This window comes from Epinephelus fuscoguttatus, linkage group LG3, assembly GCF_011397635.1.
Source record: "Epinephelus fuscoguttatus linkage group LG3, E.fuscoguttatus.final_Chr_v1".
In the NCBI taxonomy this organism is placed as follows: Eukaryota; Metazoa; Chordata; class Actinopteri; order Perciformes; family Serranidae; genus Epinephelus; species Epinephelus fuscoguttatus.
Window position 1 is genome coordinate 5,691,389 of NC_064754.1, and position 17,646 is coordinate 5,709,034.

A 17,646-nucleotide genomic window follows, 5' to 3' on the forward strand; every position below is an offset into this window, starting at 1 on the left:
CCAAAATTCTCAGAAGTATGTCTACACTGTACGCCACTCCATTCACATTATGGGTATTGAATGAACTACTCTGTTGGTATCAGTATGACTTCAAGGGTACTGGTATTGGTACTGTTATTGTAAGTTTTTAAACAACACTCAGCCCTACTGCTCCATGAGATTGTAGATATGTTGTGTAATTATCTCCCCAGACTGGTGAAAATATGTTCCTCTGTCTTTAGCTGACACTTTTCTTAGTGGATTTGTTTTTCAGCAATCTTGACCCTTACTGCAATTCCAGATGCAAAGTGCCTAATGAGTCCAGGTTTTAAATCTTGTATTTTAATTCTGGTGTATTGTGGAAATTCTTCTCAGTTTGCAGTGTCACAGGTGGAGTGGTTACTGTGGTGAAATGAAGGGATCAGGGAACCCAGAGTGATGCTTCAATCAGGCGCTTCTTCATTGGCCTGGCAGACTGGCATGCACACAGCAGTACAGAAGGGTCTCACTAACAAGGGACTGTTCACTACTTTTATAGTATAGCAGAGTGCTTTCAACAGACAGGTCCTACATTACATCAGCTTTTGCACTTCCTCATGTATCTTTTGGTCATGTCTTCACACTAACAGCTGAGCCTCAAATAAGGAAATTAAATCAGCACATGGAGTAATACCTTTCTTATCAAGTCTCACAAACATCCTCTTTTGCAAACCGCTATAAGACAGTTCCAGTGAAGCCACTACATACACACGAACACAAACCATTACTCAATATGTGACAGCTGTTACATAATATTTTCTTTGGTATACATCTCATTTTCCTTGCGAAGCAAACATCTTGTGGTGCAGTTAACTGCTCAGTCATTTTAACTATGATCTCCTTCATCATTCACTCCTCTTCATCAACATTTTCTACACCATCGACATAAACATGAGTGACCAGAAGCCAGACAGCAGTAAAAGAATTATCACCTAAGTTACTAGCATTTAAGTAATATCACTGTTGCAGGGTGAATATAATTTAGCATTAAAATATTATTAAAAATCAATAAATTTACATACTTTAGCTTCTCAGTGTTAAAGGAAAAATAAAGTTTAATATTTAGGACATGTACATTTCTCCTTCTAATTGAAAACATGAGAGAGGACTTAAAGTTTACTAAATTGGTGCCACATAGCATCTAGCAACTTGCTAACGAACACAAACAAATGTGCTAATACTGCTCTACTAGGCTGACCAAATGTCCTCTCTTGCCCGGACATGTCACTTTTCACGTCCTGTCCGGGGGATGTTTATAAATTGATGATAATGTCCGGTTTTCCTTTCCAAACCCAACAGTCATTCTGTTTTGTTATGTCCAAAACCGAACCGAGCCTGACATTATTTTATTACTAAAGCACTGAGTTTGTGTCATACAGTCGTTATGGTTACAGGCTATTTAACAGGCCGGGCGTGCACCGTGGGTGCTCCGCGGAGAGGGAGACCTCCATGTTTGAGATGGGAGTGGGCGGCAGGAGGTCCAGCGAGGGGAGAGGGAGAAATATAACAAAATAAGATAAAATAGGAAAAACCTGTCTCCCTCTTTTATTTTATTTTCAGTGTTCAATCAAGGCGGAGGCGGGTGGCAGAGAGGTAGAAACAAACAGCTAATGGGTGTGTGTTATGTTCTAATAAATTTATTTATATTTTATTTATATAGCGCTTTTACAGCTCTCAAAGACGCTTTACATTTAAAACAAAGAAAAGAAGTACATACAAAAAAAAAGGGGGGGTTACATGAGAAACAGAGAATGAAAAGCTAATGTTTAAAGGCGGATTTGAAAAGGTGGGTTTTGAGGAGTGATTTGAAGGTGGATGGATCTGGACAGTCACGGATGTGTATAGGGAGGGTGTTCCAGAGGGAGGGGGCAGCTATGGAGAAGGCTCTGTCACCCCAGGTTCGGTGCTTGGTCCTGTGTGGAGGTGAGAGGAGGTTTTTGTCGGATGAGGGGAGGGCTTTGTGGGTGAGGAGGAGGATCTTAAAGTTGATTCTGTACGGGACAGGGAGCCAGTGTAGGTTTTGCAGGACAGGGGTTATATGTTCACGGGAGCGGGTGTGGGTGAGGAGGCGGGCAGCAGAGTTCTGGATGTACTGGAGTTTGTTGAGGACTTTGGATGATGAGCCATAGAGGATGCTGTTGCAGTAGTTGAGTCTTGAGGTGATGAAAGCATGGATGAGAGTTTCAGCGGCAGAGAAGGAGAGTAATGGACGGAGACGGGCAATATTTCTGAGGTGAAAGAGGGTAGTTTGGGTGAGGCGGCTGATGTGATGTTCAAATGTGAGGTTATTGTTGAAGGTGATACCAAGGTTGCGGATGAATGGGGAGGGAGAGAGGGTGGTGTTGTCGATGCTGAGGGTGAAGTTTTGTGTTGATGTAGAGAGGGATTTTGGGCCGATGATTATTTCAGATTTGTCACAGTTCAGTTTGAGGAAGTTGGTTTGCAGCCATGATTGGAGTTCAGTCAGACAGTTGGTGAAGGTTGAGCGGGTGGCCGGGGTGATGGATTTTGTGGAGATGTAGATTTGGATGTCGTCAGCATAGCAGTGGAAATGGAGACCGTGACGACGAATGATAGAACCAAGGGGGAGTAAGGAGATGATGAAGAGGAGAGGACCAAGCACCGAGCCCTGAGGGACACCTTGAAGCAGGGGACGGTGGAGGAGGTGCAGTTGTTGACATGGATGAACTGATGTCTGTCGGTGAGGTATGATTTGAGCCAGGAGAGAGCAGAGCCAGTGATGTTGAGGGAAGTTTGTAGGCGGGATAGCAGAGTGGTGTGGTTGATGGTGTCAAAGGCAGCAGTGAGGTCAAGGAGGATGAGTATGCTGAGGTGGCCAGAGTCGGCAGAGAGGAGGAGGTCGTTAGTGATTTTGAGGAGAGCGGTTTCGGTGCTGTGTTGAGGGCGGAATCTGGATTGAAATGGTTCATATTCATGAGAGCGGAGGTGGGTCTTGATTTGGGAGGCAACAACACGTTCCAGAATTTTGAACAGAAAGGGGAGGTTCGAGATGGGACGGAAATTTGAGATGACGTCAGGGTCCAGGCCGGGTTTTTTGAGGATGGGGGTGACAGCGGCCAGTTTCAGGGATAGAGGGACAGAGCCAGAGGTGAGGGAGGAGTTAATGATGGTAGTGATGAGTGGGGAGATTGTTGGGAGGCAGACTTTGATGATGGAGTATGGTATGGGGTCCAGGTGTTGTCACATAAATAACAGTGCCTAAACAAAAAACAGGACAGACAATAGGATTTTATTTATTTATACTCTACATTTTCACTGAAAGCTGACCGAATCCGACCCGAGCCGTCCGGTAGGCCTACCATCGGGACCTGTCGGGCTCGGATCGGGTAGCCACACTCTAGTGTGTGTATGTGTCCCCTATCTATAGGGGCCTATCTGAATTTCTGTCTTTGAGAGATATTATTTTGTAATACAACTGAATTTTCTATTCATACATATAAACTTTAAATATATTAAAATTATAAGGCATCTTTGAGTAAACTGCGAGTATCATTTAAATAGGCTATCTCGTGTGTCGAGTGTCCTCTTTTTTGGAGATGAAAATATGGTCACCCTATACAACACTGTATGATCCTCAGAGTGTAACAAGCATGAACTATGTACTAATCAGTCGGGTTACATTATTCATTTATATTTTGATCTTCATCTGGTGATTCAATGCCTGCAGCGGTAGGGAGAGGGAAAAGAAGAGAGAGAGGACAGAGGCAGAGGATTGGTAGGAGCTAGGTATGGAGGAAGAGGAGGAGGAGAGCTAATTTAGGCAGGAAAGTTTTTTACCTGTCGAGAGGAAAGCAGGCAACTTCAGCGTCCCTTTAAAACCTTTCTCCTTCAGCAGCTATTTCCACCTGGGTAAGGCCACCCCGATGTTGACTCTCGTTTTTTAATTTGCCGGCCACGTTGCCTTTTTGATTCCCGTTTGCGCTTTCTTGGCAACAAGGATTCCGTCTCCCGTGATGCTGCAAATGCATGATCCTGCATTATGCTCAAAGAGTGGGACTTTCTTATGCTGCAGTAGTGCTGGCTGTCCCAGTAGTGCACACTGTCCCTTTAATGAAGCTCAAGCTTCCTGGATAAGTAGCTCAAACAATTTCACAAAGGGATCTTTTAATCAATGTGAAAAGGTTTATAATTAATCAGAAGAACAAAAAGGACAATAAGTTCAAACTAAAACTATTTGGAGAAAACATTCTCTTCCACAGCTGTAAAAAACACAGACCGGCGTCTTTTCACTGTTCTTAAAAGTAAATTAGGGACAAAATGAATGAGCTGCAGTCTAACGAATAAAATGAAGAAATGTTTTAAAGGACATAAACATTGTTCTTACTCCACTGCTTCAGGGACAAACTGTCAGACTTGTATCCAAGGTAACTCCATGTAGTTTCTAATACAAGAGGAAATAAAGCCCACCACTAACTTTGTGTTAGTCTGAACTATGATCTATTACAAAATGTTCCACTGTGAAAATTCATCTTGGAATTAAATGCTAAATGTGCTCATGTTTTCTCCTCCAGCTGCCCCGAGTGTTCCCTCTGTGTCAGTGCGTCCCTCTGCTGAGATATTGGAGGGCAGTTCAGTGACTCTGACCTGTAGCAGTGATGCTAACCCAGCAGCTAAATATACCTGGCACAAGAAGAATGGAAACCTCAGACCTCTCAGTGAGAAACGACGGCTTGTCTTCAGGTCCATCCAGTCCTCTGACTCTGGACAGTATCAATGTACAGCTGAGAACAAGCTGCTGAGGACATTTACTGTTCTCTTTATAGATGTGAAATGTAAGTAAAGTGCTTACTTTAAAAAACATCACGCAACTAATGATACATTATAAAGATTAATTATCCAGTCCAGTGTTTTGCTCATCATGCGCTTTCATGAGCTCAGCTTGTTTTCACATTCACAGTCTGCAGCCGCAGTTTACTGGGCAACAGTAGATGATGAAAAGGCAGTTTAATTTACAGTTGGCTCCCAGACCTGCATGACTTTTCAGAGGATTCAAATTATCAGTAAAACACAAAACTACCTCAGTAGTTTTTCTTTGTCAAATATGGTTTGAAGTCAACAAAATTGTTTCCTGGATTTTGTTACATTGCAAACATTTCAGGGTTGTAGGACGGGCTAACGTCTCGTTCCGCAGTCATCAAATACTGCCGCTTTGTCAGTGATTTCGGTGTCCGATATTGATAACAAGCCACCTTTCTTGTTGGTATGATACGCTGCCGGGCTGCATCAATCTGTAACTGTCAGATGGAACCTTTCACAACTGGACGGCACCTGTTGCGGCCCAGCGTTGGTTGCCAAATGCTTTTGGTGCCTAACGATGTGCTTTTGTTGACGGCCCACTGTTGGTAGCAGCATCCCAGAATGTCAACGTCATATGCTGAAGGATACCTAGCACTGTTATGTAGACAAGAAGATCCACTGACAAAGCGGCAATATGTGACAACTTGGAATAAGAGTGTGTTAAACTTGACATGTGAGTGAATCAGGTAATCAAAATGAACATGCAGCTTAGACTTAGACTTACTTTATTCGTCCCAGAAGGAAATTCATTTCCACTAACTGTACGCTTACAGAGATCGATCACAGGCACAGACATATCACAGACATCACAAAACATCACAAAACATTACATGTTCAACAGGGGTGGACACTTTTAGTCAACGGGATCTTTTGTTCAGTGCAGTTCAGTGATCATTATTTCTTTGGTTTTACTGACGATGTGAAGATGGTTGTGCATACACCACTGACTGAAGTGTGTGACTGTGGTGTGATAATCCAGAGCAGAGAGATTGTCAGAGAGAAGTGCAAGAATGGCCGTGTCAGATAGGTATTTCAGATAGGTTGTGGTAGGTGATGGGTTTATGTAGTCATTGGTGTAGAGAGTATACAGGAAAGAGCTCAGCACACATCCCTGTGGAGCTCCGGTGTTGATCGTGAGTACAAGGGATGTGGCTGAGCCCACCCTCACTGCTTGCAGTCTGTCAGTGAGGAAGTTGTGGATGAGATGGATCAACAGGTCCACAAAGAGAATTCTCACAAAGTTACCTGGTGAGTCCAGGTGCTGAAGGAGGAGGTGCAGCAGGCAGGCTACAGCATCCTCTGTGCCCCTTTTGTCCTTGTAGGCAAACTGAAAGGGGTCCAGACGTGGGGTGACAATCGGCAGGATGATGTTCAGCAGGAGTTTCTCTAGGCACTTCATTCTTATGGATGTCAAAGCAACAGGGCGGTAGTGGCTGAATTCTGTAGGTCGGGGTTTTTTGGGTATTGGGATTATGGTGGAAGTTTTCCACAAGGTGGGTATTGTTGCAGTCCTGTAGGATTCACAAAAAAAGGAGTGCAGTACTGGTGAGAGCTCCAGAGCGCAGGTCTTCAACACCCTGGCTGGGATGCCATCAGGTCCCGGAGCCTTGCCTAACTTGCAGCGGCTCAGCTGGTGCCATACCTCCTCCTCTGTCAAGGGGGCTGGTTCCTCAGGGTCCAGTTGGGGGAGGGCTCTCAACCAGGTTTGACACTGATGAAAAATCCTGGTTGTCGAAACGGGTGTAGAAAGTGTTCAGTTGTTTGGTGAAGGTTTCTGGGTCACCTGATCTACATGTGGATTTGGGTTCAGATCCTGTCAATGTTTTGCAGTTGTAAAAAGCGTAAACAACATACCTTTTTTGTTCAGTTGTACCTGCTGCCAGTTTCAAAACCACCTCTTAAGTTTTAGATGCTGCCACACACACGATTATAACTCATTTAAACAAAAGTCAAGGTCCATTTATTTGTCTCCCTTGGGAGAAATTTGGAATGGAGACAGGGTACTGCTGCTTTAAACAGCATGAAACATACAAACAAAAATACATAAAAGACAGTAAAACATTCAGCATCTAAACAAACATGTAAAAGTAAATTTATCTGTCCCCATTTTTGGTAATTGATTTAATCTCCTCCAGATGCTCCAAAGCTTCCCTCTGTGTCAGTGAGTCCCTCTGCTGAGATAGTGGAGGGCAGTTCATTGACTCTGACCTGTAACAGTGATGCTAACCCACCAGCTTTTTACACCTGGTACAAGGAGAAGCAAATCCTGCTTCGGGGACCAGAAGGAGGTCTTCATTTCACCTCCATCAGCTCTGAGGAGAGCGGGATTTACTACTGCAAGTCTGAGAATCCATATGGACAGATCATCTCTTCATCTATATTTATACATGTGCAGTGTAAGTCACATTGTATTTTTCATGATACAAAAGTCTTTGAATACTATACATGCCAATATAAATGGAATGTGTCCCTCTTAATATTATCCTCCAGATGCTCCAAAGCTTCCCTCCGTGTCAGTGAGTCCCTCTGCTGAGATAGTGGAGGGCAGTTCAGTGACTCTGACCTGTAGCAGTGATGCTAACCCAGCAGCTAACTATACCTGGTACAAGGAGGATGAAGACTCACCAAAAGCATCAGGACAGATCTTCACCATCTCTAACGTCACAGCTGAACACAGTGGGAATTATTACTGTGAAGCCCAGAACACAAGAGGACGTCACAACTCCACCTTACATCTGACTGTTGTGGCCGGTAGGTTATCCACATTCACCTGCAAACACACATGCACCAGTTTACTGCACCAGACCTCACATGTTAATCTGTAGCAACCTGTAAGAAGTGCAGAGAGGGTGAAATTCCCTGTCCGCATTTTCAGACTGTTTTTCTGTAGCTGTCCTCAGGGAGTAACCTCCGTCCTGTCAGAGGTGAATGACGCTGACTGACGAACAGAGAATCACCTGGCAAAGTGATTTATCAATATTATCCTATTAATGAGTTGTATCACATATCTGTGTATATTTCTAGGTAATTCATTAATGATAATGAATATCATCAGGTTGACTCTGGTGGTTTTGATGTTGATTCCTCTGCTTCTCCTGAGTCTGTGGATGAGGTAAGCTAATAAAAATCCATAGGTTCAGTCACTGTACATTATTATTTTCTTCTTCCCACTTCCTTTAGTTTTAATGTTATGAATTTTATTTTCTTCATGTCTGTATTTGTTGTTGTTTGACTCAATCCAGGAAGAAGCAAACTCTGAGCACCACCACTGAACCACATGAACCTGTAGAGATAGAGGTAAGGGAGAGAGGGGCCCTAATGACAAAACTTCCTTCACAGTTAGGATAATTTGTCTTATAAAAACGTATAAATATAATACAACTGGCTGAGTACAAACCAGTAAAGCATTTTCCCATAATAACATTTCTGCCAGTTATTTACTTGCAATTATGATGAAATAAATTTTGATAAATATTTAATATATGCACGTTTTAAGTATTTAGTACAAATTAAATTAAAATTGTGAAGAAGCTAATGCCTTGCCCACTATGTTGACAGTAGTGTTGATGTGTTTTGACACATGGACAATTTTTTGTCAAGGGTGATGCCCAGTAACTTAGTTTTCTTTACTTGCTGGATGGGTGTTTAATTTAAAAAGACTCTGAGCTCTGGCTCCAGCCTTAGGTAATGAATTGAACCAAAAACAATGTTTTTTAGATTTGGATGTGTTCAGTACCAATTTGTTTTGCGAGGATCCGTTTTCCAATAATATCTACCTCTCTGTTCAAGATGGCAGTCAGATCAGCCAGTGTTGCTGCTGATGCATACTGCAGTGTCATCTGCATGCATTGTTAATTTAGCATTTTTTACTTTGAGAGGTAAAACCTGGGTAAAAATGGAATACAAAAGTGGGCCCAGGCAGCTCCCTTGTGGAACTCCACATTCTACAGACACGCTATCTGAGTAACTTCCACTGAAGAAGACCCTCTGTGACCAGATAGCTTTCCATCCAAGCAGCTGCAGGGGGTCTAAATCTATAACACTTTTCAAGAAGAAGCTTGTGGTCAGTGATGTCAAATGCTGCCGTAAAATCTAATACGACTGCTGTGTAGATCATTTTGTTGTCAAGAGCTCTATACCAGTCATGTGTCATTTGCACTATTACTAGTTACCTTCATTCGGAAGTAAAACATTACAATATTACTCTCTGTGTAGAGTAATAAATTACCTATTATACTGCTTTTGTGTTACTTTCCCCAAAATAACCTCACAGCAGGTAATCAAAGCACAGAAACTCCAGTTTGTTAAATTTCAAATCCAGTGCTGCAGAGGTCTGACTCATTCATACATTCACATACAGTGGTTACCACTTTGTATTAAAATGAAAAAAAGAAAAAGAACAATCAGATAGCCTAGAGCCTTTTAAATAAACTAATGGCCTTGGGCACATGAAGGGGCAGGCAGAGAATCAGAGTCTTTAAATTATGCAATATAGATACATGTTTGTGGGACTGTGATATTAAAAACCCATTTAACAAACGTCTAGCGAAACAGATTGATGTATGAGTTAGTTAGTATGACAATACACCGGAGCTGCAGACCCACCTATCGGTTCCCAGTATGTGTATATATATATATATATATATATATATATATGTATATATATGTATGTATGTATATACAGTATATGTGTATATAGCAGAATGGGATATGTTGTATGTCATTATATTAATGGAAACACATTGAATGTGATAACACACAGTAGCCTATAGCATGACCCAGATGTGCCGATCACGGCCGTCTTCCATGATGTAGTCTGTAGTGATATGAAGCGACACTACAGCCTTTGGGGATGTTTTTTTCTGGTGGTGCACTGGCTGAAGTGGAGCGGTGTGGATGAATGAAAAATGAAAGCAATAAACAATTTATTTAGGGTGATAATGTGTTATGTGACATTGTAAATTTGTGTTGGTAATGCACTATATTACTTTGTTATATAGTAATATAGTAATATATGTAATATTACTTTGTTACTCCCGGACGCCTCCCTTGGGAGGTGTTTCGGGCATGTCCAACCGGGAGGAGACCTCGGGGCCGCCCCAGGACACGCTGGAGGGATTACATCACCCGGCTGGCCTGGGAACGCCTCGGGGGTTCCCTCGGAAGAGCTGACGAAAGTGGCTAGGGAGAGGACTGTCTGGGCTTCTTTGCTGAGGCTGCTACCCCCGCGACCGTGACCCGGATAAGCAGAGGACTACGAGTACGAGTACTTTGTTACTGCTGATATAATGTAGTGTAATGCTTTACCCAGCATTGCAAATTAAGCGTGCACTGTAGTCTATAGCCATTCTAATCACTTCAACACCTTCATTATCAATCCCTGGTTGTTTGTCATTCCATGTGAATTATTTTCAGATTGTTTCCATTTTTAATAGTGATCTCACAATGGCAGGGTTTATCCCTCATATATTTTTTTTATTTTAACAGTGGATAAGCTATTATCTGTCCCTTGTGATGATTTTGCCCTTAATTTTTTTGCATTGGCTCTGAAGTATTCATTCAAGTATTTTGCAGTGTCTTTCGATTTGTGATCAAGGTACCTCCACGCTCAGTAGATTGTATACTCCAAAACTTCTTATCATCGTTCTTGTTCCTACTTAACTGTAGAGAATAATGTTGTTTCTTTTGCTTTTGATTCTCTCCCCTTCAGTTGGAGTCATGTCCTGTGTATGAGAACGTCTCAGACGCTGCAGCACAGACAGAAGACAGAGGAGCAGGAAGACCTGGTGTGAAGTCCAGTCAGGTTAGAGCCTCCTGCATCAAATAAAACAGGCCCGCTTCAGATTTATAGTCACAGTTCCAACCATAACTTTACACAAGTTTTATGTGATTGTCTTCAGATGCAGTTGAACCAGAGGCGGGACTCACCTGATGGAAACAAAGTAGTACAGCAATGAAATATCAGTGAGGCTGTGGAGGATGTGGGGGATGTGGGGGAAGTGGATACATTTACCTTCAATTCCAAAAGTTTTTATTGTCAGTTTATAGTTTTTATTATTGTCAGCAGCAGCATGTAGCACAACGTTTAGAAGAATGTGGTGTTGGCAGCTTGAACTGAATCATGTCCAGGTGTCAAATATGATTTATAGTTTAGATCAGCTGATGGTCAGGTGCTGTGTGACTCACTGATTTCTAACTTACTGCTTAAACTATGCAAGCTTATTTTTAACTGTGCAGGAATTAGAAATGAAAAACAATCTGCTTAATAAATAACTTTTTAAAGATCCTGATCACCCTCTTGGTTTGCAGCTATCCTGGCTTAAAGAGTCAATACAATTGTGTCATTAATATGAAAAAGGTTTGGATTTAAGCTTTTCTTTTGATTTTTCATAATGTAATTCTATTTACCAGCTATCAAGACAAAGTTCTTTTGCTTTGTCTTATCTCTCACATTCTCACTTTGTGTCTTTATGAGGATGAAATGATCCACAGTGTAATAGTTTATTGTGATTTGGGATGTTACTGATGTGAAGATACACAGACACAGTTCTTACTGAAGAGGATCTTAACTTACATTTAAGCTGTAAATCTACATTTAGCCTGTTTAAACTCTTTGGAGTTTCATTGAAGCAGAGGAGGTTGAGGTTCACTAAATGTGAAGCCTTTTTATAATTATTACAGCTTGTTCAACACCCAAGTTGTCTTGAAGAGTGTTGCTGCTTCCAAAACAGACCTTTTAGCCGCTGAGAGTGTGAGGTTGGGTCTTCAGATTCGCAGATTTGTGACGTGCTAGGAGGCTATGATGACAGATACACTGAGATCCAAAGATGCTTTTGGCGCATTTATTATGAACACCGGCGCAGAGCTGTCACAGCGTAGCAAAGATGGATGAATGGAAAAATGAAAACCAGCGGATTAAACAGATAAAAAAGTAATGAATGAATGAATGGGTAGCGGTTAACAAAAATTACGGCTACCCAACCCTGACTCTCTCATCTGTATCACAGGTGAGTGCGCACCTTTACACACACACTTCCGCACGTGACCACGCCTACTCCCACGTGAACCACCACCTCTGCAACACACACACACACACACACACACACACACACACACACACACACACACACACTCAAGCACACCGTGCTCCTCATCCTCAACCTGTATGTCTCCTACAAAGAGTTTGTTGCTTTTACAACTACTGACACTTTCTGAGCTTAAACTGGACTTCTCATGCTTAATAAAATGGATGTTCTATTTAACATGCTATTAGTTTCACTCATAAAATGTGTAAATAAAGAACCAGGAGTGAATTTAAATTTGAGTCATCAACCAGTGATGGATGGTAAAGTGTTGTTTCAGGGTGCTGATTCAGTATCTGTGATGTTTCACTGTCCTCTAGTGGGGAAGCTTCAGTGTGACACATTCAGGCTTCATCACTCTGAGTGCTCCCTCCACTGTCTGCTTTAACCCTATGGGCCTGAGGGGAGACTCTCTGCAATCAGGCAATATAAGAACCATGATGGTGGGACATTCTGTCACTTCACACCTGTCCAAAACATGTGGTTTGTGCCAGGCTGACATGATTGCCAGTATTTTTTCATTATTGCAAGAAATTCCATTGACTCATTCACAAGTCAAAAATGTGTTTTATCTGAAAGAAACATGCAATATTTACATCTAAGATAATAGAAAAATAGTCAACCAAGTGCAATGATGTCCTCCAAGATAATATTTGCCACTTTGTTTGTTGTTTTTCAGTTGCAGTTATATATTGGGGGGGCATTTTGGGCACTGGGGGTGGGGGTGGCCGGGAGGGACGTGTCCCCCTCAATGTATATGGTGACTACGGCCCTGTCAGCATGCATAATTAGGCTGCAGCTGTCTGGGTGCGCAAAGGTGAAGTGCGCTGGTCTTGTCATACAAAGTTTGATGGAGTGTCAACTGGACAATATGGAGATATTTGCATCTTGAAAGCCGGACTACAAATGTGGATAGACAGGGAGAAACACACGCAAGCCTAAGATACGATATTCCTCACTATATGAAGTGACTGATAACAAGATCTGTATAATGGGTTGTAAAGAAATTCTTGAAAGTCTTGGCGGAAAGCTACAGTTCCGCTGTTTCACGTGATATGTGTGGCTTCTCGCTATGATGAGCAGTCGTGGAGAAAATCCACAGAGTAGAACAGGTGTGAATTTGGACGCAGTATGCGTCGTTCGGGCCCATAGGGTTAAAGGGTCAGTTCACCCAAATTACAAAAAGATATTTTCTCTTTAGCTCTCTTTAGCTCATTTCTAGTGTTTTTAACCCAATTTACATGTAGGTCCTCTCAGCACACAGTTTATCCAACTCATTAAACCCACTTTCTCTATTCAACATCATTATATCACCACTGTGTGTCCAAATCCTACCACTTCACTTGATAATGTGTGTTACATGTTTAGGTTTGGTTAACACAAACAGGTATGTGAGATTGTTAGTGTTCTCCTCAAACAGAAGTAATCTGACCACAGAGTGATCACAAGAAAAAAAATAACCCAGCCCGCAGCTGCAGATTCAGTGACATCCTGTTCCTGTCTGTTTTTGTCTGCTCTTACTGAGTGCTCTTTTTCTGGTGGCGGTGGGATGTTGGCAGCGAAACAGGTTTGAAATCTAAATCTCTTTTTTAAGTTTATAGTTAGTAGTACAACCTAACTGTATTGTGTTGTAGGCATTTACTTGGATTTGACTTACTGTGCGTATTAATTCTTAAACGATGAAGGATTCTTGTCTTTGGTGCACCTGCACAGGGACCTCGACTGCCCTTTGCACACTGCACTTTAATTCACAGAAACAGATCCACTGTGAATTAAAACATGTTTCTGTTTGTCACATTTTATCTGATCCTCACATGAAGATTTTTTTTTATTTTGTCTTTTCAGGGAAATGAACATGGCCTCATTCGCTGTCCTCGCTCTCTTCACTGCTCTCTGTATCAGCGCAGGAAATGCAGGTAAGGTCCTTTATAATCTAAGAATGTAAAGTAGAAAACGCTGGTCACTGATGGTGTCACTTGTCTTCCCTTTATAACACAATATTTTTTTCTACAGATTTTATAAAATTGCAATGCAAGGCTAGAAATGTGGGAGAGATTGGTCAGCAGTCACTACTGAAGTGTGTTGTCAAATCCACACAAGACCCAGAATACGCAAAAATCACAGTGGTCACTTGGATGAAAGTGGGAGATGAGAGACCCTTACTGATTTTAAACACATGGGAAACTAGACTGCAGCCGGGCTATATGTTTGATGAGCCATCCTGGAATGGCAGGAACGTGGACGTATCTCTGCTCATCACCAACACTGCTGTAGAACACGAGGGTATTTATATGTGTATGGTGATGACAGACAGCGGTGGTGACATCAGCCAAACCAGCCTTATAGTCACAGGTGAGTCTTCAGCTGATCACTGAAATGTTTTCACAACTATTTGTCACAGAAATAAGTCCATTTTGAGTCCGGAGCTTATCGTCGTCCCTTTCATTTATACATTCTAATTACAAACAGACCTTAAAGATTTAACACACCCTGTGAACACATATTGCCCTGTTTAATCTGTTCTAAAGCCAAAGAAGCAACAGCTCAAGTGACCAACAATTGGTTTCTATCTGCAGCTACTTTTATCACTGTGAGGTTTTTGTTTTTTGTTTTTTTTTAGGGATATTTGTCTCACAGTGAAGTTATACCGTCTCTTATATCATCATACGTCTGCACCAAACTTTCCTTTTTTTACTCTCAGAGCTCAGTTTGATGTTTCCATGCTCTGTGTTCATCAGCTTTTATCTTGTGCTTAAATCATATTTGCTGTGAACAGTTTCCCACACCTCAGTGCTCTGTAGTTATTTTTAGTTTTCACACCTCACTCAGCAGTAACCTGACCACAGAGTGAACAGAGAGGAAACTAACCAAGAAAAGCACTGACTCTAATCTTACTATATAATGACGAAAACTCTGTCTGATGAAAGCTCTGTCTGGGTGTCTGTTCCACGTTTTTCTCCTCACTGACTTGGTCAATCCATGTGAAATTTGGCACAGTGGTAGAGGGTCATGGGAGGATGTGAATGAAGCAATATTACATCAATTGGCCAAAGGGGGGCGCTATAGCAACCGATTGAAACTGTATGTCGTAGAGACATGAAACTTTGCACAGAGATGCCTCTCCTTATGAGGAACACATTTGCCTCAAGAACCCATAACTTCCGCTTATATAGATTTTCTGCCATTTTGAATTTTTTGAAAAACACTTCAAATGGATCTCTTCCTAGGAAGTTTGAGCGATCTGCATGAAACTCAGTGAACATAATCTAGGGAGCAATATCTAAAGTTCCCTCTTGGCAAAAGTTGGAAAACTTACTAAAACTGAGCTTCTATAAGGCAATGAATATTGCGGAGGGCGTGGCTCATCACATAAAGGTGTATAACATCTCAAGGGTTTCACCCATCACCACGCAACTTTGTAGGCATATGACCACACATAATCTGAGGGGACCCCTCCATTATTGAGCCCATCAAACAAAATGGGGGCGCTAGAGAGCTCATTTCTTATCTAGGCCATATGGATTTTTACTAAACTTGGTAGATATGTAGAACAGGACGCCTCAAGGTGACTGGAGAAATTTAACTCTAATTGGCAACTGGGTGGCGCTATAACAACAAAAAAATGCTTAAACATGGCTAAAATGCGACCGATCGCTGTGGCTGCAATCTTACTATCAAATTCACAAAAACTCTGTCTGAATACATTGCTCTTCTTAATGGGTTCAGTTGACTATTTAATCTGCAGTTTCCTATGACCTGTATCCCAAACACACACCATGTGAAACTGTACGTGGGCAACTGTGCACTCAATGGGTATGGACGAGTACTTAATATTTCTCCTCTTGTCCTGGTCAGTAAACTGTGTTAAAGGTCTCAGGTCCAAAAACATTCCTGTTCTCTTCACTGCAGCTTCACACTGGATAATGTCCTGCCTCAGTGCACATAGAGACTAACTCTAGACAGCATGTGCACGTCTTCCACTCTTCCTCTGCACTGAGTGTATACCTGAGCTAACACTGTGTTTTGACTTTTCTGTGCCCAAAGACACTAAATCATGATTGTATCTTTGTTCTCTCCACTGCATCAGTAATAAGCTTGTATCAAACTAACAGCACACCATGTAGGTTCTAATGCAAGAGGAAATCAAGTTGCTCCACTCAGTTTTCTGTTTATATGAACTGCTGTCCATTTGATACCATGTGAGAATTCATCTTGAAACTAAATTTTAATTGTTTTCTCTTCCAAAAGGCCTGAGTGTTCCCTCTGTGTCAGTGAGTCCCTCTGCTGAGATAGTGGAGGGCAGATCAGTGACTCTGACCTGTAGCAGTGATGCTAACCCAGCAGCTAACTATACCTGGTACAAGGAGGATGAAGACTCACCAAAAGCATCAGGACAGATCTTCACCATCACTGACATCAGAGCTGAACACAGTGGGAATTATTACTGTGAAGCCCAGAACACAAGAGGACGTCATAACTCCACCTTACATCTGACTGTTGTGGCAGGTAAGTTATCCACATTCACCTGCGCACATGTGCGTAGTAACCCATAACTGATGTGAAGAAAATAGAATTCTCTGTCTGCATTATCAGACTGTTTTTCTGTAGCTGTGTTGAGGGAGGAACCTCCATCATATCAGAAGTAGATGACACTGACTGACTAACAGACAGAATGACATGGCAAAGTGATTTATCAAAATAATCCTACTAATGAGTTGTATCACATATCTGTGTATATTTCTAGATCATTCAGTAATGTATATCATCAGGTTGACTCTGGTGGTCTTGGTGCTGACTCTTCTGCTTCTCCTGAGTCTGTGGACGAGGTAAGACAATAAAAATCCATCAGTTCAGTCACTGCTCTTTATTTTGTTCTAACCTTCTGTATTTGTTGTTGACTGGATCCAGGAAGAAGAAAACTCTGAGCTTCACCACTGAAGCACAGAAACCTGTAGAGATAGAGGTGAGAGAGAAAGAGAGGCCCTATCTATTATACCTATAACTTTTTTGATAAATTGATATATATATTGATATATTGATATATGGGTTTAATGTATAATGTAGGTCCATGGAGCTTCATTTTGTGGTCTCTCTCCATCAGTTAGACTCATGTCCTGTGTATGAGAACGTCTCAGACGCTGCAGCACAGACAGAAGACACAGAGGAGCAGGAAGACCTGGTGTGAAGTCCAGTCAGGTTAGAGCCTCCTGCATCAAATAAAACAGGCCCACTTCAGATTTATAGTCACAGTTCCAACCATAACTTTACACAAGTTTTATGTGATTGTCTTCAGATGCAGTTGAACCAGAGGCGGGACTCACCTGATGGAAACAAAGTAGTACGGCATGGAAATATCAGTGTGGAGAGTGAGGCTGTGGAGGATGTGGGGGAAGTGGATACATTTACTTTCAATTCCAAAAGTTTTTATTGTCAGTTTTCAGTAGCAGCAGCATGTAGCACAATGTTCAGAAGAATGCAGTGTTTGCAGCTTGAACTGAATCATGTTCAACTGAAATCGCACTAAAACAAATTTCTCAAAGTCAGGCTAACACCAGTCTGACATTCTTTGGTCAATAAACTGATTCCCCTCCCATGGCTTGTACACTGGGACAAGGACAGCAGTCCACTTAAATGGCCTAGTGAAGCTGTAACTGTAGCTCGACTTAACTGTGTATGTAAACATACTGAGTGACTCTGAGTTTCTGCTTAAATTATGCAAGCTTATTTG

The 17,646-nt window shown here is 41.8% G+C and overlaps 2 protein-coding genes across 5 annotated transcripts in view; both read left to right on the forward strand.

Annotated features, from left to right (window-relative positions):
- LOC125886329 (hemicentin-2-like) overlaps nucleotides 1-17,646 on the forward strand; it is a 131,198-nt gene that overhangs the window by 31,845 nt on the left and 81,707 nt on the right. The gene's annotated exons all lie outside the window — the stretch shown is intronic.
- The window catches only part of LOC125886331 (B-cell receptor CD22-like), a 28,242-nt gene continuing 23,331 nt past the window's right edge, over nucleotides 12,736-17,646 (forward strand). For 2 of the 4 annotated variants that reach the window (XM_049572448.1, XM_049572447.1), the window contains exons 1-6: nucleotides 12,736-13,834; nucleotides 13,932-14,270; nucleotides 16,167-16,424; nucleotides 16,663-16,744; nucleotides 16,827-16,881; nucleotides 17,020-17,114. In XM_049572448.1, the coding sequence (XP_049428405.1) occupies nucleotides 13,768-13,834; nucleotides 13,932-14,270; nucleotides 16,167-16,424; nucleotides 16,663-16,744; nucleotides 16,827-16,881; nucleotides 17,020-17,103 (885 nt within the window). In that variant the 5' untranslated portion in view covers nucleotides 12,736-13,767 and the 3' untranslated portion in view covers nucleotides 17,104-17,114. Of the gene's footprint in view, nucleotides 13,835-13,931; nucleotides 14,271-16,166; nucleotides 16,425-16,662; nucleotides 16,745-16,826; nucleotides 16,882-17,019; nucleotides 17,115-17,211; nucleotides 17,373-17,646 lie in introns of those variants that run through there. The other 2 variants (XM_049572445.1, XM_049572446.1) reach the window with 2 other exon arrangements.